Consider the following 23,824-nt stretch of genomic DNA (forward strand, 5'->3'; position numbering starts at 1 on the left):
CTAATGAAAACAGCCTCAAGTCCCTCAGCCTTTCCCCGCAAGACCCTCCCTCCACACCAGGCAACACCCAACCAAATCCCCTCTGCACCCTTTCCAAAGCTTCCACATCCTTCTTATATCGCAGTGACCAGAACTGTACACAACACTCCAAGTGCGGCCGCACCAGAGTTTTGTACAGCATCACCATAACCTCTTGGTTCCGGAACTCGATCCCTCTACCAATAAAAGCCAAAACACTGTATGCCCTCCAACTTTCAAGGGGCTGTGTACACGGACACAGATCTCTCCGCTCATCTACACTGCTAAGAATCTCACCATTAGCCCTGTACTTTGCCTTCCGGTTACTCCTACCAAAGTGCATCACCTCACACCTGTCTGCAGTAAACTCCATCTGCCACATCCCAGCCCAGCTCTGCAGCCTATCCATGTCCCTCTGCAACCTACAGCATCCTTCGTCACTATTCACAACTCCACCGACCTTAGTGTCGTCTGCAAACTTACTAACCCATCCCTCCACGCCCTCATCCAGATCATTTACAAAAATGACAAACAGCCGTGGACCCAACAACTTCAGTTATCAGTAAATTGATGGAAGGTGCCAATGACAGTGCTATTGAGTAACAACGTCATCATGTTGATCGTGGCATTGATGTCTGGTTCCAGAAGCTGCTGCCATGTACGAACCTCAGAGGCCTGCACAGTTGGAAAGAAAATTAGATGCTGTTGAAAGTACTTGTTAATGAATGAACTGTTTCCTGACATTGAATTTGGAAGTTTTGTCTGTTTTACCAGGACCACTGGGATTAAGAGCTTGTCACAGTCCTGGCCGAAATATGGACAAAAAAGCTGAATTCCATTAGTGAGTGAAAGAATTCTCTTCTCAGCAAGGCAACACTTAACTGAATTTGGCACCTTCGAAGTTCATAAAATTGGCGATAATAGGGATGAGGTGGAAAACTCTCCACCGGTTGGAATCATGCCTTGCACAAAGGAAAATGGTTGCGATTGTTGGACACCAATCATCTCAGCCTTGAGATATCACTGTTGGAGTTCCAGAGGATGTTTTAATAGGCTGAATCTAACCATCTTTCAGCTGCTTCATCAATGATCTTCACTTTATAATAAAATTAGAAGTGGGGATATGCATTATTGATTTTACAATATTTGGTTCCACTCATAATTTTTCAGGGTAAGTTTTTTATTCATTCACTTGATGTGGGTCAGCATTTTATTGTAAATTCCTAACTGCCCAAGACGTGGTGGAACCTTTGTAAGTACAGTCCATGTGGTAAGTGCTAAGCTGTTAGGAAGGGACTTCTATGATCATGAAGGAGCAGCTATTGTAGTTCTAGGTTGGGATGATATATGACTTTATGTATGAGGGAAACACATAGGTCTTTTAAGATGGCAGAGATCACGGATTGGATTGTGCTGACAAAGGATCCTTGGTAAATTACTACGATGCATCCTTTAGATCGTACACACTGCTGTCACAGTGTTGGAGGAATAGCCGCTGATTGAGCAGACTGCTTTGTCCTGAGCAGCTTGCTGGTAATGGCACTGTGCAGAATATGCTGGAGGATCAACATTTGTTGACAGTTCTATTGAGCAATATTTACTTACGAATAACCTGCCCACTGATGCTCAATTTTGGTTCAGCCAAAGCCACTTCCCTTCTGACCTCGTTACAACCAATAACAACTTGGACAAAATGAGTTGAAATTAGAAATGAGGTGAGAGTGACTGCCTTCATTTTTAGACAATATTTGACTAAGTATAACATTGAGGAACCCTAGCAAATGGATTCAGTGGGAATTAAAACTCCACTGGTTCGAGTCACATCTAGCACAAAAGAAGATGGTAGTAAGAAGCTGGGTTTCTGAAATATAGCAGTTAATTGAAATATGTGTTCAACTGTGTTAAAGCTACATTTCTTTCTCTTGCTTTCTTCTTCTGATCTCTTGTCTCCCATTCTACCTGCCTTTTATTCTCTCGCTCTCACTGTTTCACTTGTATTCTTTCTTTCGCTCTGTGTCTCTGTGTCCCTTGCTCTCTTTCTCGAGTATAGCCATCCAAATTAGTTTGTGCTGACCATGTGGTTTGGTCTCATGCTGCTTGGGAATTGGGTGAATGAATTAAATTCTCAGTAAACACTATGTTCAACCAGCCACCCTTTCAAAAGTCTCAGCTGAACATTTCATGAAATTAATTTAATGATTCAAGTTATATGGCTAATTTATGTTTTTAAATATTTTTATTCAACATTTAAAAAGTTATCAAGCATGTGAATATGTAATGGAGCCCCTATTTTATGTGAAAGTATTCCAAGGTTACGAATATGTTACTTCTTGTTCATTTTTTCCAGTATACATTCAGACTATGGATTATTTCTCAAGATGAGTATTTTTACATAATTGAATTGAACATGATTTTTTTAGGATCACATTATCTGAAATATGCTTAAAAAGCAACATTTTGCTGTTATGAGGTCTTGTTCGGTGTTTGTGTTGATGATACTGAAGGTTTGAGAACTGTTGGTTCATTACTGGTATTTAAAATATTTTATTGAAATGTACAACAGATTTTCATTGCCTTGTAAGTAATTGATTTTAAAAAATGTAGTATGTTAACTTACTCATGCTTGTCCAAGGATGACCTCTTTAAAATGCTGAACGTTGCAAAGTACAAGCTGATGGACATAAATCATAATTACTTGTGAAGTTTTTGTTGCTGTATTAGGGAAAAAAAAAGGTGCAAGCTCAGAGTGGAGCTGTTTGCTGTTGCATATTTTTAGTAACATTCACAACTCTTCAGATACTGAAACAGTCTGCTCTTGCATGCTGCAAAACCTGACAAAATGCAGTCTTGGGCTCATGAGTGGCATGCAGCATTAATGACATGACAGTAACCATTTGCAACAAGAGAGAATCTAATCATTTCCTTGATATTCCCCAGCATTACCGTGGCTGAATTTCTCACCTTCAGTAACCTGGATGTTATCATTGACTTTGGCTCATGTCAACTCGAGCCTCTCAGCCTGCTTTGATCCCACGTAGTTAGCCTACTGTTGCAACAGGTCTATGGCAGATCCCATCTCCCTAGCCCTACACTCATCCCTGGAACATCTGGATAACAAGGATACCTATGTCAGGTTCCCACTCACTGTATGTAACCCCAAGTTCAGCACTATAATTCCAACCAAAGCAATCTCCAAACTCTGAGATCTAGGTCTCTGCTGCTCCCTTTGCCCCTGGATCCTTGACTTCCTGACCCACAAACTGCAATCAGTGGGAATAGGCTGCAGCACCTCCTCCACGACACCCGCAACCTGCATGGCAGTGTACTCAGCCCTTACTATACACCCTGTATTCTCATGACTGTGTGGCCAAATTTCGTCCTTACTCCGTCAACAAGTTCAGTAATGATACAACCATTGTGGGCCAGATCTCAAGCAATGATGAGACAGAATACAGGAAAGAGACAGAGTGTTTGGTGGTATGGTGTAAAGATAACAATCAGTCTGTCAACTTCAACAACATGAAAGAGCTGGTCATTGACATCAGGAAGCAAGGTGGAGGACACACTCCTGTCAATATCCGTGGAGCTGAGGTGGTGATGGTTGAGAGCATCAAGTTCCTTGCAGTGATGATCACTAACAATCTTTCCTGGTCCACCGACGTTGATGCGATGGGCCAAGAAAGCACAACAAAGCCTCTACTTCCTTAGGAAGCTGAGGTAATTTGGCTTGTCTGAAAAGACTCTTAATAGATGCACTGTAGAAAGTATTCTGTTTGGGTGTGCCATGGGCTGGTATGGCAGCTGCTATGCCTACGACTGTAAGAAACTATGGAAAGTTACGAACGTAGCCCAATCCGTCACACAAGCCTTCCATTCATTAACTCAGTCTATACTTATGCTGCCTTGGAAAAGCAGCCAACATAATCAAAGACTCCTCCCACCCCGGCTACAGTCTCTTCCAACCCCTTCCATCGGGCAGAAGATACAAGAGCTTAAACACACGCTCTGACAATTTCGAGAACAGCATATTCACTGACATATTTCAAATTTAATTTGATCTTTGTTTTTGTGCACATTCTCTGCAGCTGTAACTTTGTATTCCTCACTCAGTTTTATTACCCTATGCACTCTATATGGTAAGATCTGCCTGTACTGCATGCAAAACAAAACTTTTCACTGTACCTAGGTACATGTGACGATAATAAATCAAATCAAATCAAAAATTGACTACAACCACATCAGGACTCAGATACTGTAGTTACAAGGGGTGGGACAAAGCTGTGAATTCCATAGTGAGTAACTGGCTTCCTGATTTTGTAAATCCTATTCACCATCTACAGATCCGTAGTGTGATAGAATGCCCCCTGCTTAACTAGATGAGTGGAGCTTCAACAACTGTTAAGAAACTTAACATTCAAAAATAAAGCAACCCGTTCTATTAGAACTGCAAATGTTCAGTCACTCTACCAATCACAGTGTTGTGCACCATTTACAAGAAGCTGGCAGCCAATCACCAAGGCTTCTTTGACAGCACCTTCCAATCCCATAGTTTGTTACTATGTAGGAGAACAAGGGAACAAGCCACTAGGAATATCATCACGTGCAAGTTTTTCTTCAAGCCATTAAACATCCTGACATGGAGCTATGCAACTATTCTTCATAGTTGCTCAATCAAAATCCTGGAACTCTTTCTCGAACAGCACTGTGTTTGTACCTGAGCCTCATTTCAATGACCTACCATCAAGCCTCAAAAGAGATGAAACTGTACACATGATAATACTAGATTTCTGAAATTCCTTTGGGTGTGCCATGGGCTAGTATGGCAACTGCCAACTTTGTCAGAATTCCTCATGAAATGCTCAAACCCAAATGACTGTGGAATCAGGCGCCATTGTGAAATTGGATTTGGCACTTTCTCACCATTAGATTAAGAGTGATGTGTTTTGGGAAAATTGAGATGTCCTCAAGGAATGGTATTGGGAACTTTATTCTTCCTGATGTACATGAACTACCTATCTAAGAATTTAAAAACAGGGTAAGACTGTTTGCAAACGACTGTGATTATGCATCAAGGCAAACTCATCATTTCACTATAGAATGATTTTCTGGAATTGCAGAAATGGGAGGTCCCGTGGAAGATGCCATTCCATGGCAATAGATGTTATGTCATGTGCATAACCGACAGAAAGGAACCACCAACAGATAGTTCTGTAATCAATTTTTCCAACACATCTGTACCTGGGTGTTCATCTTAAAAACAACCTTTGGTGGGGATTCCATATTCAGCAAATAACTTCCAGAGGAAACAGATTCGTAGGAGGAATATTCCAGCAAAGATATCAGAGTCATTGAAACATAGAATCCCCACAGTGCTGAAAGAGGCCATGTGACCCGTCAAATCTGCAGCGACTGTCTGGAGAGCATCCCATCCAGACATCCCTTTCCCCAAACCCATAACCTCCCCATGGGGTTTATACAATGACTAGCCCATCTAACCTGCACATCTTTCAATACTACGGAGCAACTTTTTTTAAGTGTGGCCAATCCACCTAATTTGCATATCTTTGGACTGTATGAGGAAACCGGAGCACATAGAAGAAACTCACATAGATGTGGGGAGAATGTGCAAACTGCACATAGACAGTTGCCCAAGGCTGGAATTGATTATAACTTACTAGTTTTGTTTTTCCAGTCCTGGAATATGCTGGGTCTGTCTGGGATCCTTACGTGGCAGGAGAGGTAAGTAAGGTTGAGGTGGTCTAGAGACCTGTTGCAGTGTTCTGCTCGAATCACCATGGGAAATACTCAAGTACCACATCCTTGATTGAATATTTGGAATGAAAAACATTTTAGTAAAGGAGGAACACAACTAGACTGACCATAAGGCTGTCGTAGAATTGACAGAAACAAGTATTTGGTGTCCTCCAGCAATATCACAAGTTAGTCATCTGTGCAAACTGCAAAGACTATTTCTTATAAAGACAGCTTATAGATAATCTTCCTTCAAGGACAAATCCAAATTGAAACCAGCTGCCAAAGAAAATAGTCTCAGCCATATTACTTGAAACCTTCAGGGCCCGTCTCTAGATTATTTCCAATTCAAAGTTTCACATCAGAATTACAATTTTGACAGGTCATGTCTGCTACCTTTTAGGAACTTTGACAGAATGTGGATATTTATCTGTGATGACCAGTCAATTAAAACAGAACCATAGACAGCAGTGGTTCAAGAGGGTGGTTCATTGAAAATTCTCAAGGGCAACTTGGATTGGCAATAATTTCCATTTTTGCCTGTCATGTCCACAATCCATGAACAAAACAAAATACAAAACAAATGTTACAAATGTCATGGCATGCAAGAGCTGCTCAATGGCTGCAAAACCACTCTCACATATAAAACATATTGTTATTTGCATTTACTTCCAGTTTTGACATTTTTCTGTTCTTACTCCCTTCAAGATATGTCATGTTTGCTGAAATATACATTTCAAGTTGAGAACATTAAGCCCAGCATGATTGAAATTGCACGGTGAGAAATGGTAGCAGACAGTAGTGAACAATGACAGTTCTTTTATCTAGCCAATACCAGGTGATTAGGTACGTTACAAGTCTTTGTTTTTTTTACTCAGTTAAAGATCGAAAATTTTGATTAAAATATATTTTTCCTTAGACTGGAATTTGATGATGAAGATGGAGAAGGGCCTAGCAAATTTTCAAGGTAAGTGAATTGGAACAAGTGAGTTTAAATTTAAACGTGAGGTTTTGCAGTTTTTGCCATGCATTGCCTGAAGTTCATTGCCCTTTGCATTTTGGCCAGTATAATTGCTATTTGTTTTACGGTGGCAAGTTCTGTTTGATATGAAATAGCCCCATTTATCATGAACACTGGGTAATTTGGGTAAAATGAAACTGTCATGACAGTTAATACACTGATTTGCCATACTATTGTCAATATTCCTTAGCAATATTTGGGTGGTTAAACTTGCAAAGTTGTCTATATTTTAATTTCCTACAAGTTGAAAGAATATGCAACATAGTAAATGACAAAGAACAGATTTGATACACACTAAAATGAGGCATCACTTGATAGACAGTGATTACTCCAAATCAAAAGAAATGTGATGGCTTAAAAGTTGGAAATGTGAGCAACTGATGACCCCTAAACTGTGAAATTTGCATTCATTTCTTTTTAGCCCTCAGTTCCTTTTTTGTGGGGAAGGATATTTTTTGCCTGTCTCATCAATACTACATCTGAAAATTTGCACTTGTATGCTAATTGATTCACAGTATCATAGAATTCCTACAATGTGGAAACAGGCCATTTGGCCCAACAGGTCACACTGCCCCTCTGAAGACCATCCCGCACAGATCCATTCCCCCAGTTTGCTGTGTCTCCCCCACCTAACCTAAGCATCTCTGAGCACTATGGGCAATTTAGCATGGCCAATCCACCTACCCCACACATATTTGGACTGTGGGAGGAAACCGGAGCACCTCCACGCAGACACCGGGAGAATGTGCAAACTCCACACAGACAGTGGCCCGAGGGTGGAAACGAACCCGGGTCACTGGTGTTGTAAGGCAGCAGTGTTAACCACTGAGCCACCGTGCTGCTCATAAAGTTGTGGATGGTGAGTGAATGTAGAAAAAATGGATTGGAGTAGTGACAAACAAAAGATCTATCGGGGTTTTGAAGACATGTAGGAAAACCTTGAAACGTGTTGAAATGACAATCTTAATTGTTCTGTTGAGTATTGAAAAAAAAATCTTAATTGATAAACATTAGCAGTTTGCATTTTTGGAGCACCTGTGTTGTTCTGAAATGATTGAAGACTCCTCAGGAGAATTGTCAAGCAAAATTTTATACTGGTGTATAGACAATGTTCGGCTGAGTGGTCAAAGAGATAAGTTTTAAGAAGTAGCAGAGAGCTGTGGAGAAGACGAGAGAGGCAATTCCAAAGATGCACAGGTAATTGAAAGCATAGTTGCCAGTTGTGGAGTGATGAAAATTGAACTATATAAGAAGCCAAAATTGGAACAGTCCAGAGGCAGTGCAGGAGCGTAGGTCAGGAGAAGATAAAGAGAGGGTGAGTTCATGAGGGACTGAAAAACAAACATGAGACTTTTTTACAACACTAGGAGCCAGTGTGGGTCAATGAGCATAGGGATGATGGGCGAGTGGGATGTGATTTGAGCTTAGGGGATTGATAGAGAGTTTTGGATGAGGTGTGTTTGCAGAGGGTACAGGCTGGAACCCAGGCCAGGAAGGCATTGGAATAATCAGGCCTTAGAGGTAACAAAGACATGGCTGAGAGTTTGAGTGGCAGATTAGCAAAGGAAGTCGCAGAGGCAGAGATGGATGACGTTATGGAGGTGGAAATAGGTGGTCTTGGTGAATGGAAAGCATGTGAAGCTGGAAGGCTAGCTTGAAGATCAGTATATGCCAGGGTTACTTAAGTCTGGAAAGATGCCCCATGTCAGTTACTAAGGAATGAACTTGATTTGGAGACTAAAAGCTTAGCTTCTGTGTTTCCATTATTTAATTGATGAATTTTTTTGCAGACCCAGTGCTGCACGTTGAGTAAGCAGTGTGTCACATCAGAGGTATTAGTGCCACATGGAGAATGTGTAGAACTGATATATATTCAGATGACATCGTCGAAAAGCAATTTGTAGATGAGAAAGAGGAGGGAACTAGGATTAGTTCCTTGGAAATCCCAGACATAATGGTATGGGAGCAGGTTAAGGTTTTTTTCCCTTTTGTTTCCTTTCTATGTAATTCCCTGTAATGATTTTCATTTTCTTCAGCAACATTATAAAATGTAAGAACAGAAATAGGCCTTTTGGCCCATCTGATCTAATTCATTGTCCAGTGAGATACCGTCTGATCTGACAGTCCTCAATTCCACTTTTCTACCTTATCTCCACAACAATTAATTTGTCAGCCTTGGATATAGTTAATAACTGAGCCTTGAAAGTCCTGTGTGATAAAGAATTCCACAGGTTGACTACCTTCTGAGATAGAAATAAAACCTTCCGTATCTCTGTTTTGAATGGGCAAACCTCTACTCTGACACTATGCGGCCTGGGCCTAAACTGTCCTCCATGGAGAAACAGCCAATCTACATCTACCCTGTCAAGTCCTTGACAAATTTTGTAAGTTTCAACAAGATCTCCTCTTATTCTTCTAAACTCCAATGGGTGTAGGCCCAACCTATTGATCCTCTCTTCATCAGCAAATTCCTCTATCCTCAGAATCAAACCTGTAAACCTTACATGGATTGCCTCTAATGCCAGTATATCTATCCTTAGATAAGCGGATTGAAACTATTCAGTGTATTCCAAGTGTGCTCTGACTAGTACGTTATACAGTTTTAGCAAGATTTCTCTATTTTTGTACTCCATTCTCTTTAAAATAAATGCCAACAGCTATTTGCCTTGCTGCTGAACTTGGATGCTAATGTTTAATGATCCATGCACAAGGCCATCTTCATTCTTACCATCCCATCCATCTTTGTGTCATCTGCAAACTTGTCTACTATGCATTCACTTTCCTCATCCAAGTAACTAATCTGTAAGGTAAATAATCTTGGCCCCAGTGAACCCTGAGGTACTCAATAGTGACAGGTTGCCAACCTAAAAATGCCCCATTTAGCTCAACTGTCTTTCTTCTATTGGTTACCCATTCTCGATCCATGCTTGATATACTACCCCAGCATTGTAGGCTGTTATTCCATTAGGAAGCCTTTCATGTGGTACATTATCAAATGCCTTTTGAAGATCCAAAATATTACAAATACTGGTTCTGCTTTATCTATCCTGTTTGTTTTTTCCTCAAAGAACTGTAATAAATTTGTCAGGCATGACTTCTCATCTGTGAAGCTATGCTGATTCTGTTTGCTCATACCTTGTTTTTCTAAATGGTGTGCTCTACATCCTTGATAATAGAATCAAATGTTTTCCCAATGACAGATGCTAAGACAATTTGCTAATTCATCTTTTTTTGTCTCCCTTCTGTCCTACTGAGTATTGCATTGGCAGTTTTCTAATCCTCTGGGGTTTTTCCCAAATCTGAGGACTCTTGCAAGATTATAACCAGTGCATCCACAATCTCTGTAGCTACTTCTTTTAAAATTCTAGGATGCAGTTAACAAGGTACTGGGTACTTATTGGCCTACACCTCCATTAATTTCCCAATTGTTTTCTAATGATAGTTATTGGAGGAGGCAATGGCCTAGTGGTACTATCACTAGACTGTTAATCCAGAGATCCAAGTAATGTTCTGGCGACCTGTGTTTGAATCCTGCCAGATGGTGGAATTTGAATTTGATAAAAATCTGCGATTAGAGTCTAATGATGAAGCTGTTGTCAATTGTTTGAAAAACCCACCTGCTTCACAGATTTTCTTTAGGGAAGGAAACTGCCATTGTTACCTGGTATGGCCTGTATGTGACTCCAGGCCCATTGTAATATGGTTGACTGTAACTTTTCTTTGGTCAATTAGAGATGGGCAATATATAATGGTGTAGTCAGTCATGCCAACATATTATGAATGAATAAGTAAATATCACCCCCCCCCCCCCGCACTCCACACCCCTTTTAGCCCCTTCATTATGTGGTATATTTTGGAATGTTATTAATGATCTTGACTGTTAAGTCTTTATTCAACTCCTTTGCCATTTCCTGATTCCCTAGTATTATTTCCCCAGCCTCGTTCTCAAAGGGGCATTATTCACTTTGGCCTTTTATTCTGCTTCTTAATTCATTTAAAGAAGCTGTTGATTTAGCCTTTAGATTATTTGCTAGTTTGCCATTATTGGTTTTTTTTCCCTCTTTTTTTGTGGTTATCTTTTGTTGGATTATAAAACTTTGCCATTCCTCTGCTTTATCATCAAAAATCTTGTAACTCTTTTCTCTTTCAACTTAATAATCCTTAAACTTCCCTGTTTAACCATCGTTAGTTTTCCATTTCCTAGAGTCCATTTTTCTCAATGCGATATATTTTTCTTTGAGTCAACAAATCTGCTGTTGTTTCACAACCATGATTTCTGCTAAACGTCTTTTTTTGGTCCTCTCCCACCCTCACCCCTATCTATATACCCTTATTTAAATTTACCACAGTTATTTTTGGCCCACGTTTCTCCCTGTCAAACTGAGAGTTAAATTCTACCAGGCTATGATCCCTGTTAGCTGGAGATCTCTTATTCTTTGATCATTATTAAATCTACTTCAGATCCTTGGTTGGATCCACAACATTTTGTTCCGGGAGACTGTCCCTAATACGCTCCAATTTCTTCCTCATGCCTACCTTTGCCAATTTTAATTTTGCGAAGAAAATTTAAGTTATCCATGATTAAATTACCGCCATTTATAACATGCCCTCATTATTTCATGGTCTATCCTCTGTCCTACAGAAGTTACTGTTAGGGGGCCTATCGTCTACTCCCTCCAGTGTCTTCTCTGCTTTGTTTTTTTTTAAACTCCATCCATTTTGATTCTACCCATTGGATCCTAGATCATTTTTAGCTATCATACTTATTCTGTCTTGTACTTACAGAGCTACCCCACCACTCCTCCCCTCCTGCAAGCCATTTTAGAAAGTCACATACCCCTGAAAATTAAGTTCCCGACTTTGATATCTTTGTTACTATATCTTATTAATGTCAGTTAGTCATACTCATTAATCTTTATTTATGCCATCAGCTAATTTATTTTGTCTCAAACTCTATACACATTAAGTAAAACGGCTTCCATTTTGCCTTTTATGATTTTATACCCTTTGAACCTATTAGCAACTATTAATTTTATGCTTCTACATTCTGGCCCTCCTTGTCCCGATCTGGATGTCATTATCAAAACAGTTGCCTTGCAATGCTGACGCATCCTTTTGCTTTGTACGCCTAGGTATCCTCCCTCCTGAGGAGGGCCCTATCTAGAACCTGGTTATTCGATACACCAATCCTAACACATTTCATTTAAAGCCTGTCCAACCAAAACACCTCCCTTCTAGGTGATGCCAGGTGATGCATCATGATCTGAAACCCATTCCTCCTGCACCAATCTTTCAGCTACGCATTTAACTCATTTATTTATCCTGAGCGAATTTGCCTTGATTCAGGTGGTATCTTGAGTTTATTACCTTTGAGTCTCTGCTTTTAGCTCCTAATGGTTCAAATTTTTTCAGTAGGATCTCCTTTCCAGTCTGATCAATGTCTTTGGTCCTAGCAATAATGGTACCAGTGACATCAGAAACCATGCAAACTTAGAACCAGAATATCCTTTATTATCACATGTACTCCAAAACAGGAGTCAAGTGAAAAGTTTCTATAATGGCTGACTTTAATGGCACCTTCTTAGGTACAAGTACCTAGGTACAAATCTTACAGAGTAAAAAAAAAGTGTTGTTACAGTGCGAAAAAAAAATATAATTTAGCCAGAAACAGTGAAAAAGTCCAGAATAGTAATAATTGCCCAGAAGTGCTAAAGTTCCAAACTGTGGCTTCACGCCCCAGAACACATGTGCCGGTCTCCATCAAGGGCTTGCTCCACTGCTGCTCCAGGAGTCGCCTGTTTGCTCCCCCACTGCTGTAGGACTCAGCATATGCTTGTTCTCCCGCAAGGCCCAGCATGTTCGCTCCATTCTGTTGTGGGACTTAGCCCTTGCATGTTATGTTCTATCATGGGGCTCGGCCTGTTTGCGCTGATCTGTTGTATGACTCGGCCCATGCACTCCATCCCTCATCCTGGCAATTGTCTGAAACTGAGTAAGACCTTTAACAATCTTGGTAGCATAGTTGACCCTGAGAAGATGTTTCTATCTCTAAAATTGTCTATTTCCATGTTTGCAATGTTACCGAGCTCCATGACAGTCTGAGGTCATCTGAAACCCACTCCCAGGCATTTGTTACCACATGACCTGATTGTTCCAATGTACTTTAGGTCAACCTCCCACTTTGTTCCCTCTGTAAGCTTGAGGTTTCCAAAGACTTTGTTGTCTATTTATGCCCTAACTTGCACCAAGTCCTGTCACTTCTGTGCTTGTTGACTTACGTTGGCTCCTGGTTAAGAATTTAAATTCTCATTCTTATACAAATCTCTCAGTGACCGTTCTCAGGCCTATATCTGTAATCTCGTCTGGTCTGTCAACGCTTGAAATATTTGTAATCATATAATTTGGTCCCTTGACCATCTCTGATTTTCACTTTTCCACGATTGGTAATGATGATTTCAGTTTCTTGACATTCTAGAATTCACACCCCAAACTGTTCTTGGCCTCCTCTTTTGAACTCTTTCCTCCTCTATGATACTTCTTAAAAACTTACCTTTTTGATCAAAATTTTAGTGATCTGACCTAAATCTCATGTCAAGTTTTAATTAATATCAAACTTTGCTTTATAACACGCCTGTCAATTGTTGCGGGTGGTTGTTACCTTACAAACGCTAAATAAATGCGAGTTGTCCTTGTCGTCTTACATTATAATAAAATATCTATTCCCTGTTGGATGCTGTTAAAAGCTTGCACATGAAGAGCAGGGGAAGTGGAAATCAAGTGGTAACGTCAGTGAACTAGTGATCCAGGGACCCATTTTCTGGGGATATGGCTTTGAATTTCGCAGTGGCTGATAATAAATTTGGTATCTTTACTATCCTGTGTGAAAAGTTCGTTTAATGCTGATCAAGTAACTATTGTCAATTGTCATAAAACCTATCTGGTATACTAATGTCCTTTAAGAAAGAAAATCTGTTATCCTTACCTTGTCTGAACTGCATGCAACTCCAGGACAGTGTGGTTGGCATGTAACTGCTCTCTGAAATGATCTAGACAATCAATTCAACGATGCCACATCCCATCAAGAATAAAGAAAAACAAAATGGAACCTTGGGTTCCATGACCAAATGCATCAAGACCTGGCCAATACCAGGTTTTGCTGACAAGTTGCGAGCAGCATTCATGCCTCACCAGGTAATGACCGTCTTCAACAAAAGAGAATTAAACCGTCACCCCTTGACATTCAATGGCATAACCATGATTGAATCCCCATTCTCAACATCTTGGGGGTTTCCATTGGCCAGAAACTTAACTGGGCTAGCCAGATAAATACAGTGGCTACAACAGAAGGTCAGGCTAGGAATTGTACAAATAATTCACCAACTGACTTCCAAATTTTGTCTATCATTTACAAGCCATATGTCAGGGTGTAATGGAATACTGTTCACTTGCCTGGATAAGGGGGGTATCAACGGCACTCAAGAAGCTTGACACCATCCAGCATAAAGTGACCTGTTTGATTGGCATCATATCCGGAAACATTCACTCCTTCTACCAGCTGCTCAGTAGCAGCAATGTCTACCATCTACAAAATGCACTGAAGAAATTTACAAAGGCTCCATAGACAGCACCTTCCAAACTCATTACCACTATCACCTAGTAGCACAAGAGTAGTAAATACCTAAAAATACCACCATCTGCAAGCTTCCCTCTAAGCCACTGACCATCCTGACTTGGAACCACAGCACCATTTCTTCAGTGTCATCAGGTCAAAATCCTGGAACTCCACCCTAATGGCATTATGGGTCTACCCACAGTATATGGACTGCAGGCTCAAGAAGGAATCTCCCAACCACCTTCTCAACGGGCAGCTAGGGATTGGCAATAAATGCTGGCTCAGCCAATGATGCCCACATCCCTTAAGTAACGAAAATAAGTGGGTTGCATTGGAAAAGGTGTCAGTAGAAACTTAATGTGCTTCAACAAGATCAACAATGTGTAAATCCAAGGATCTATTCCCAGAGTTCTTCTCTTTACATTCCCATTTCCTGTTTGTGTTTTTTTATTATGGATTCTTTCTAATGGATGTACGATACATTTCACCCAGGCATTGATATAGTAAGTGATTAGTCCACTTAAATGGATAAGATTTAAACAGAATATTTTACTTCTTTGCCCCATGCATTTGTATTGTTAGCAAATTTGCTCCGTGTTCAGTGAACAGCTCCGGGAAAATTCTGGGTCATGGGCTTGAATTTTTATCTATCCTCCTCTTCTGGCCCCCAGACCACCCAGAGTGTGCTCTGACATGATCGACGTGGGTTAGTAAAATTGATTGGCCTGAAGAGAGCACCTTGCATATCCCTACTTGCCTCTGCTGGAATTTCACCAGTGCCAGTGTAGAGTTTTAGCCAGCCTAGTTATCCCTGATCAAATTGAGGGCCTTAAGTGACCACTTATGTGACTTCTGTTTCAACTAATAAAGTGAAGGCAGGGAATGGCGTCTATGCCGTATGGTGGGGTTATCTGGTGAACTTGGCCTGACTGTAGGATGGTGTGGTCACTAGTCTCCCTGTGCCAAAAGCCACGCGTCAATCAGTAATGTTGCTACTGCTTGTTTCCTCCTTTGTGCTCCCAAATGCACCTCCCTCACTCCTCTTCCTGGGGCCACTCCCTCCCTTTCCTTGTATCTGGCTCCAATGCTGATGCTCAGCAAAGATGAGCTGCAGCTCATCTCCCTGAGACCAATGAACTGGTTGCCATCTGATTGGCTTCAAGGTCTCAGAGGCAGGATTCCTCCCAGATTACTGTAGAGGTCTTGGCCGGAAGAAGTTAGCGACTTGACGAAGGTTCCCTACCATGTGGATCTGGACTTGGTCTTCATTTTTATACTGGGAATGTCAACGACTCTGCCTTCAACTCTGGCTGTAGTTAACAAAATATAACAGGTCTAATTTTTCTATAGATTGTAATCTGGTCTGAATTGAAACAATACAACATTATTATTCTAATTATTAGTGCAAACTACTTCGTACAGTCAAGGTATTTAAAGAAATATTGTATGTTTTTGACGCAGTGGAATTGTTGTAAAATGGAATGTTCCAATAGTTTTTCCAGCATGCCATGCACTGGTTTTTGGGTCAAGATGCAATTTGCTCCCAGTTCTTTCCATATCTTGTTGAATTGTTGATCGCAAAGAGGTCACTTAGCAACCCTTGATTATATGTTTTTAAAGTGTTCAGATCAATTTATTCAACAGATTACATTTTATTTCGCTATGACCTTTGTAACCATAAAGTGTGTGAGTGATAATTATAAGACTCGCTGTAAAATGCCTTTACAGCGAGGCATTGTTTGGAGGTTAATTTCTAATTCTAAGAACCAAATAATCGAATATTATTTTGCGTCATTTTATTTTCACTAATATTCAATATATATAGAATTGTTTTTAGTTCCTTTTGAGTTGACTACCTTTTTTTTTCTAGGTATGCAGATCCCTGATGATAAAGAAACATGTACAAGGTAGGAGTAACTCTGATGGGTTTAGCAACGAGACAAACCAAGTCGTTTCATCCTCTGCCCACAAAGCCGACTTACTGTCTCTAGTATAGAGAGTTGATTTTTCTTCCAAGTTAGATGACCACAATGCTGATGACCAGGAAAACTAGACAGGTAGGGACAAGCAAAAAGCACCCAAAGCAATGCTATCATCTGCTTTTCAATCTTGTTGGAGTCAACAATTTTAATAAATAAAAATGCAGAAATTATTTTTTAAGTGGAAAATAATGATAACTACTATTTGCAGAAATAGGTGCAGTAACCATTGTAGAATTTTGATAAAACATTAATCATATGCCATCAACAATTGCAAGCTGCGAATGTAATAATTATGTGAATTGAATTACCTTTGATATATTAGTTACCAATGGAACCTGATTAATGTTCCTGTAAAGGAGTAAAAATGTATGATACCATCTTTGTTACTGAAAACATTATAGCTTGAAGAATATAGATAGGTCGATTGACTTTTTCGCTGAGTTTGCTGTCGAATCAGACCTTTGGAAGATGCAGTGACATTTTTCATAAGTTAGGAAAGTATTTATTGTTATATTATTTGATGTGTAACATCTTGGTTAAAACATGGACAAAACAGCGGAACACCAGAGATAAAGTAAGAGTAACTGCTCTTGGCAACAAGGCAGCACATAAGCGTGCATGGCATCAAGGAGCCCTGGCAAAATTGAAGTCAATGGGAATTGGGAGGTTTGAGGGAAACCTCCATTTGTCGGAGTTATACTTGGCACAAATGAACATGGTGTTTGTTATTGGTGGTCAATCATCTCAGCTCCAGGACATTACTGTAGTAGTTCTCAAGGATAGGGGCCTATGTCTAATTGTTTTCAGCTGCTTCAATGAACTACATTCCATCACATGGGCTGAATTGCATATGTTTGCTATTGATTAAACAATGTTCAGCAGCATGTGCAACTCATCAGGTGCTGAAGCAGTGTTCATGCACTGCCAGACTCTGACAACATCGAGACTTTGGCTGATGTGACATTTACATCATGCAAATGTCCAGGCAGCAATCATTTCTAACATGAGAGGATCCAGCTATCACACCTTTATGTATAATGGCATTACCATGGATGAATCTTACAGTATTAACATTTTTTGTTATTTCTCTTGTAGGATGTGAGCATTGCTGGCTGGCCAGCATTTATTGCTTGTCCATAGTTGCCTCTGAGAATGGGGTGAGCTGCCTTTTTGAGCCATTGCAGTCTATGCGTGGTTATAGAGGAAATTCCAGGATTTTGACCCAGTGACAGCGAAGAACCAGTGATGAAGCAGGATGATGAATGGCTTGGAGAGGATCTTGAAGGTGATAGTGTTCCCATGTATCTGCTGCCTTTGCCCTTCGAGGGTCTGGAAGGTGGTGTCCAAGCAATTTCTGCAGTGCATCTTCTAGAAAGTATGCACTACTGCTACTGAGTGTCAGTGATGGAGGAAGTGGATTCTTCTGGATGTGGTGCCAATCAAGTGGGCTGCTTTGTCCCGAACGGTGTCAAGCTTCTTAAGTGTTTTTGGAGCTGCACTATTCCAGGCAAATGGGGAATATTGTATCACTATCTTGACTGTGTCTTCTACCTTGGTGGAGTTTACCATTAGCCAGCAACCGAACTGCGCCAGGCATATAAATACAGTGACTACAAGAGTGAGTCAGTTAATAGAAATTCACTGGTGAGTAACTCACCTTTTGACTTCCCAGTGCCTGTCCATCAATTGCAAGTCACAAATCAGAAGTGTGAAGGAGCATTCTCCACTTGCCTGGATCAATACAGCTGTAGTAATAGTCAAACAGCTCCACATCATTCAGGACACAACATTTGCTTGATTGGCATCCTATCCACCATTTTCAGTATTCAATTCCTCCTTCACTGACGCACAGTGGTAACAGTATGCACAATCTGCAGGATACATTGCAGCAACTCATGTTGTTTCGGGGAAAGCTGCGACCCCTTCCAAACAGTGACCCCTATCACCTGGAAGAGCAGGGGCAACAATAGGAGCTCCATCCTACATGTTCATTTCTAAGTAGCACACCATCCTGACTTGGAAATCTATCGCTGTTACTTTGATGCCACTGTGTCAAGGTCCTAGAACTTCATTACTGCAAACAATGGGTATATGCACTAAATCGACTGTAATCGTTCAACCAAAGCAACATACTACCACCTTCTCAACGGCATTAGTGACAGGCAATGAATGCACACTAGCCAGTAAAGCCTACATCATGTGAACAACTTTTTAAAATCCTGTAATTTTTAGTGTATTGCATTGGTTTATCTATTGACAAGATTTCGTTAATTGGTTATAATAACTTGCTAATCTGTGCTGATTAAATTGAACTGAAAAGCTCTAAAGAATGGTATTCTTTGCTGGATTCCAGATGTGACTGTTACAAACAACCACATTGAATCCATCCTGTTCAAACAGTCATTAGCACACCTGGTGCTATTTAAAAATGCTTTGGCTTAAAGTCACACATGTGAAGGCACAAGTGTACAGATGGAGCTGACTTTTCAGTTACAGCACTTATGGACTTGATGTTTACTCTAACAGCCAAAGCGCTTTTGGCAATGCAGAAGTGTTGCCTGCGTTTCACTTTGTTCAGGTGACACTGTTAGAAGAGAGCCTGTGTGTTTTCCTGATGTGGGAACATTACTCCTTTAAAGTGTTCCACCAGGTTCATTTGTAATTCCTCTTGTTCCTTTTTTTGAGATTTTGCTGTGCATAGTTTTGTTTTTGCCTGTTCAACAGTAGCATATTTGTAGCTGTTCATTGTGTGCAGATGTTTGAGTTGTGATGTTTTGTTCCCGTCCTTCTATGACCTCTCTGAGCAAGTTTTCTTTTTATAAAGTCTTCATTTGCTTTAATTTAGAAGTGGTTTATATTACTAAAAGTGCAATAAACTCAATCATGTGTATACAAGGTGCAGTGAATGGCCTAATGGGTTAGAAAATGTACCTGTGAGTTATAAGCTTTGTTCCCATCAATGACAGCTATCATAGCACACACTCATTCAATTTGCTTGAAGGCAATCTTGTTTGTCACATAGGATAATGATTTGGTATAAAAATCAAGATATGTAATTTTGAAATATCCAAGAACTTGTTTTGCAGCATCATGCAAAAGTAAACTAGTTTAGCAAATTATTGAAAAAAATGGAAGCATATGTAGTGTGTGACGAGAAAGTTCATTTGTCAGCATTTTTGCAAACTGGAAAAAGTTACATGTGTAAAATTACGAAAGTCAGTAATTGTTTTTAAATTATGTTATTTACATGCTTCATTTGTATAGGGAATTAGGCATTATGAAGTAAGTACTATACACAATAGAATAATGCAAATACTGTTATTTTGAATAAGTTGATGACTTAAATTTTGGTTACAGTTTTGTGACATGCTTTCCATATTTGAAAAGAAATCAACTGAGTGATCTGTTGCAATTTTTGAGACATTCTCACAATCTTCTTGGCACAGATAACTGTGACTGGCACACTTTGCGTTGTTTGCATTCTGCAGTAAATTGGTACTGCCAAATACCTATCTCTACCTATCTAATATTTCAGCTTTTTAGTATATACTAGACACACAAACTGGCAACATGCACTTGCAAAAGCATTTGTTGGAATTGATAAACTATCCAGTAAGATTAATAGATGATAAATTTTAAAAAAAGTTTATTGGTTATGAAACGCAAAATAAATATAGAACACTTAATTAGTCTATACTTTCTGTAAAAGTACAGCACAGCATAGAAAGGACTGTATTATCTTGAATAACAAATGCAATACACATTTTTTTGCATTATTTCCATATGGGCTTGCTTCTCGCTGGTAAAACTAAATTTGTAGGTCAAGGCCTGCTTTCTAGCAAACTATTAAACCTGTTTGAGGGTCAATCTAATGTTTTTTCGTCGTTCTGTTAATTTTGATGCCAGCAAACAGATCACCCTGGCACTACCCTGGGAGCTGTAATGAATCAAATCATCTCAGCCAGGATAGGAGTGAATTATGACCAGTGTCAAAACTGACTTTTGTAGTTTGAAACATGGTAATTGAAATGTTTTACCTGAATTCAATATATTAAAGTCCTTCAGTCATAATGCAAGCATTAGGAGCAGAAGCAGACCATCTGGCCCATCAAACCTGTCACACCCTTTAATAATGTTTTGACTGGTTTGCCCTGGGCCTGAACTTCTGTTTTATACCAGCCAGCTCCTCATAATCCTCAACCCCCTGATATTTAAAAAATGTGTCCACCTCCTCTTCAAATATATTTCATGATCTAGTTTCCATAACCTTCTGGTGTAGAGCTTTCCAGACATTCACTATCCCTTTGAAGAAGAAATTTAGTCGCATTTCAGTTTTAAATTGGTGTACTCTTACCCTGTAACTGTGTTCCCTAGTTCAAGCTTTGCTGACCAATGAAACCTTCTCAACATCTACCCTATCAAGCCCCCTCAGAATCTTGTATGTTTCAATAAGATCTCTCGTTCTTCCGAACCCTAATAAATAAAGGCCAAACTTGTTTAGCCATGCTTAATAAGCCACTGCTTTCATCCCAGGAATCAGACTAGTGAACCTCTTTTGAAGTGCATTCAGTGCCAGTGCATCATTATTCAGGGGGAGGCAATGGCCCAGTGGTATTTTCACCGGACCTTTAATCCAACAGACACTAGTAATGTTATGGGCACCAGGATTCAGATCCCACCTTGGGAGATAATAATTTGAATTTACTAAAAATCTGGAAGAAAGAGTCTAACAATGACCATGAAATCGTTGCCAGTTAGTAAAATCCATCTGGTTCATTAGTGTTCTTTAGGGATGGAAGCTGCCATCCTTACCTGGTCTGTCCTACATGTGACTGCAAACCCACAGAAATGTGGTTGACTCTTAACTGGACAATTAAGAATGGGCAATAAATGCTGGCTAGCCAGTGTTGTCCATGTCCTGTGATTGAATAGAAAAAAAGGATTTGTGGATCACAACTGTACACAGTACTCCAGGTGAGGTGTCTCAAATATCCTGTGCAGTTGTTACAAGATTTGCCTGTTTTAAAACTCCAACCCCCTAGCAATAAAGACCAAAGCCAATTTAACTCCTTAATTAATTGCTGCGCCTCCATCCTAATGTTGGCTTACATGCAAAAGGATACCCAGATTACTGGCGTTACACCTTTTTGAATATTCATCCATTTAAATAGTCTGCCTTTTGATTCTTCCTACCAAAGTAAACAAAAATCACATTTCCCTACATTAAATTTCATCCCACTCACTCAACCTGTCTTCATCTCCTTGCAGATTCCTTCTGTCCTTGTTACAACATGCTCTTCCATCTATTTTTGTATCGGAAAATTTGGATACATTACACTCTGTCCCCTCTTTGAAGTCATTAATATAGATGGTTAATAATTGAGGCCCTTGGATTGATCTTTTTTGTGCTCTGAGTTGCATCTTTCCAACGTGAAAGAGACCACTCAATCCTGATTCAGTCTGGTGTTGGTCACCCTATCCTCAATCCATATTCTAGAATGTCACCCTGAATAGTATGAGCTTCTGTTTTATATGAAGTATTCTTTTATGAGGCACCTAATTGAATGCCTCTAGAAATTCAAAGACATTAGATCTACTGGCTCAATAAAAACCAGAAGAACTGTGGATGCTGTAAATCAGGAACAAAAGCAGAAGTTGCTGGAAAAGCTCAGCAGATCTGGCAGCATCTGTGAAGATTAAATCAGAGTTAATGTTTCAGGTCTAGTGACCCTTCCTCCGGGTTACTGGACCTGAAACATTACCTCTGATATTTTTGTTCACAGATGCTGCCAGACCTGCTGATCTTTTCCAGCAACTTCTGCTTTTATTTCTACTGGCTCCTCTAAATCAACTGTGCTTGTTACTATCCTCAAAGAACATTTACATTAAAAGAACAATTTCCTTTCACAAAACCACGTTGACTCAATTTGATTATATTAAGCTTTCCCAAATATCCTATTTCTCCCTTGGTAATGGAGTCTACCATTTCCCCATCAACAGATGTTAGGCTAACTGCCCTATTGTTTTCTGCTTTCTGTCTCCTTCCCTCTTGAGTAAGGACATTATATTAGCAGTTTTCCAATCTGTTGGAACCCTCTCTGAATTGACCAATACTTCCATGACCCCAAAGTAATGTATTTTAAAACTTTTGGATGCATGTCATCAGGACCAGGTGATTTGATTGCTTTTAGTCCCATTAGTTTGTCAAATACTTATCCCTCATTATAGAGACTGTTATAAGATTTTTCCTCCCATTAGCACCTTATTTACCTGTAATTTCTGAGATATTTATAGTCTCTTCCATGAAGACCAATGCAAAATATTTGTTTGAATTATCTGCCATTTCCCTCTTCCCCATTATTAATTACCCAGTTGTAACCTTCATGGACCCCATACCCTTTTCATATATCAATTGAAGCTGTTGCTGTTTGATTTTATATTTCTTATCAATTTGCTCTCATTATCAATTTACTCCTTCATTAGATTTTTGGTCATCCATTGATGGTTACAAAAAATGCTCAACCATCTGGCCTATCACTAGGTTTTGTTGATTCATATTCCTCTGCTTTTGACTTGATAGCTAACACGGAGACATGACTGCAGATGACCAAAATCAGAAACTCAGAAATAAGGAATAGGCAAGGAATGAAGTCAGGGTGAGAGTCATCAATAAGCCCTCACCTGTGTGTCCTCTATCCTTCTCATTGATTGTTTCTTTTTGTCTGGAATAGATTTTTGCTCACTGTTATGAAATATCTTCGTAAATTCTGACACTGAACTCCACTGGTCTTCCCCTTAGTCTGTTTTCTGTGCCTGCTTCAGACAACTCTTTCTCATAATTTACTTTATATAATTTGAGGACACTGATTTGAGATTTGAATTGCTCTCCCCCAAACTGAATTTCAAATTGTACCACATTGTGATTACTACCCCTAGGGGTTCTTAAGTACAAGATTTCTTATTAACCTACTTCATCCCACATTATCTGATCAAAATAGCCTATTCCCAAGCAGGTCCTGTGATATACTGCTCTAAGAAACAATTCCTGATCTACTGTGCAAATTCATTTTGCTTGTTCGCCTTGCCCATCTGCTTTGCCCAGTCAATTTGCAGATTAAATCAGCCAACATAGATGTCATGCCTTCTTATGCACCAATATTATTTCCTAATTTGTACTTTATCCTACAGTGAGGCAGCTCTTTGAGGGCTTATAGATTACACTCACCTTGGCTTCATTACCTGGCTATTCATTATTTCTGAATTTCTGATTTTGGTCATCCTGCAGTCATACCTCCATGTTAGCTATCAAGTCATATTCATTCATTTCTGTTTGTGCCACTAACTCAATCTCTTTAGAAATGGTACATGCATTCAAACTTTAACTTTTCACCATTCTTACTTAATCTACCACTAATTTCTGCTGCACTCTGCACATATATT

The 23,824-nt window shown here is 39.7% G+C and overlaps 1 protein-coding gene across 9 annotated transcripts in view; it reads left to right on the forward strand.

The window, feature by feature from the left end:
- Positions 1-23,824, forward strand: part of arnt2 (aryl-hydrocarbon receptor nuclear translocator 2) — a 367,704-nt gene that overhangs the window by 27,809 nt on the left and 316,071 nt on the right. For 3 of the 9 annotated variants that reach the window (XM_048562709.2, XM_059639326.1, XM_048562712.2), the window contains exons 2-3: positions 6,689-6,736; positions 19,649-19,666. The exons of 1 other annotated variant lie outside the window; for it this stretch is intronic. In XM_048562709.2, coding sequence (XP_048418666.1) covers positions 6,689-6,736; positions 19,649-19,666 — 66 coding nt within the window. Of the gene's footprint in view, positions 1-6,688; positions 6,737-16,272; positions 16,310-16,396; positions 16,460-19,648; positions 19,667-23,824 lie in introns of those variants that run through there. 5 more of the 9 variants (XM_048562710.2, XM_048562715.2, XM_048562713.2 and 2 more) reach the window with 4 other exon arrangements.

Source organism: Stegostoma tigrinum, chromosome 33 (assembly GCF_030684315.1).
Source record: "Stegostoma tigrinum isolate sSteTig4 chromosome 33, sSteTig4.hap1, whole genome shotgun sequence".
Classification (NCBI taxonomy): domain Eukaryota; kingdom Metazoa; phylum Chordata; class Chondrichthyes; order Orectolobiformes; family Stegostomatidae; genus Stegostoma; species Stegostoma tigrinum.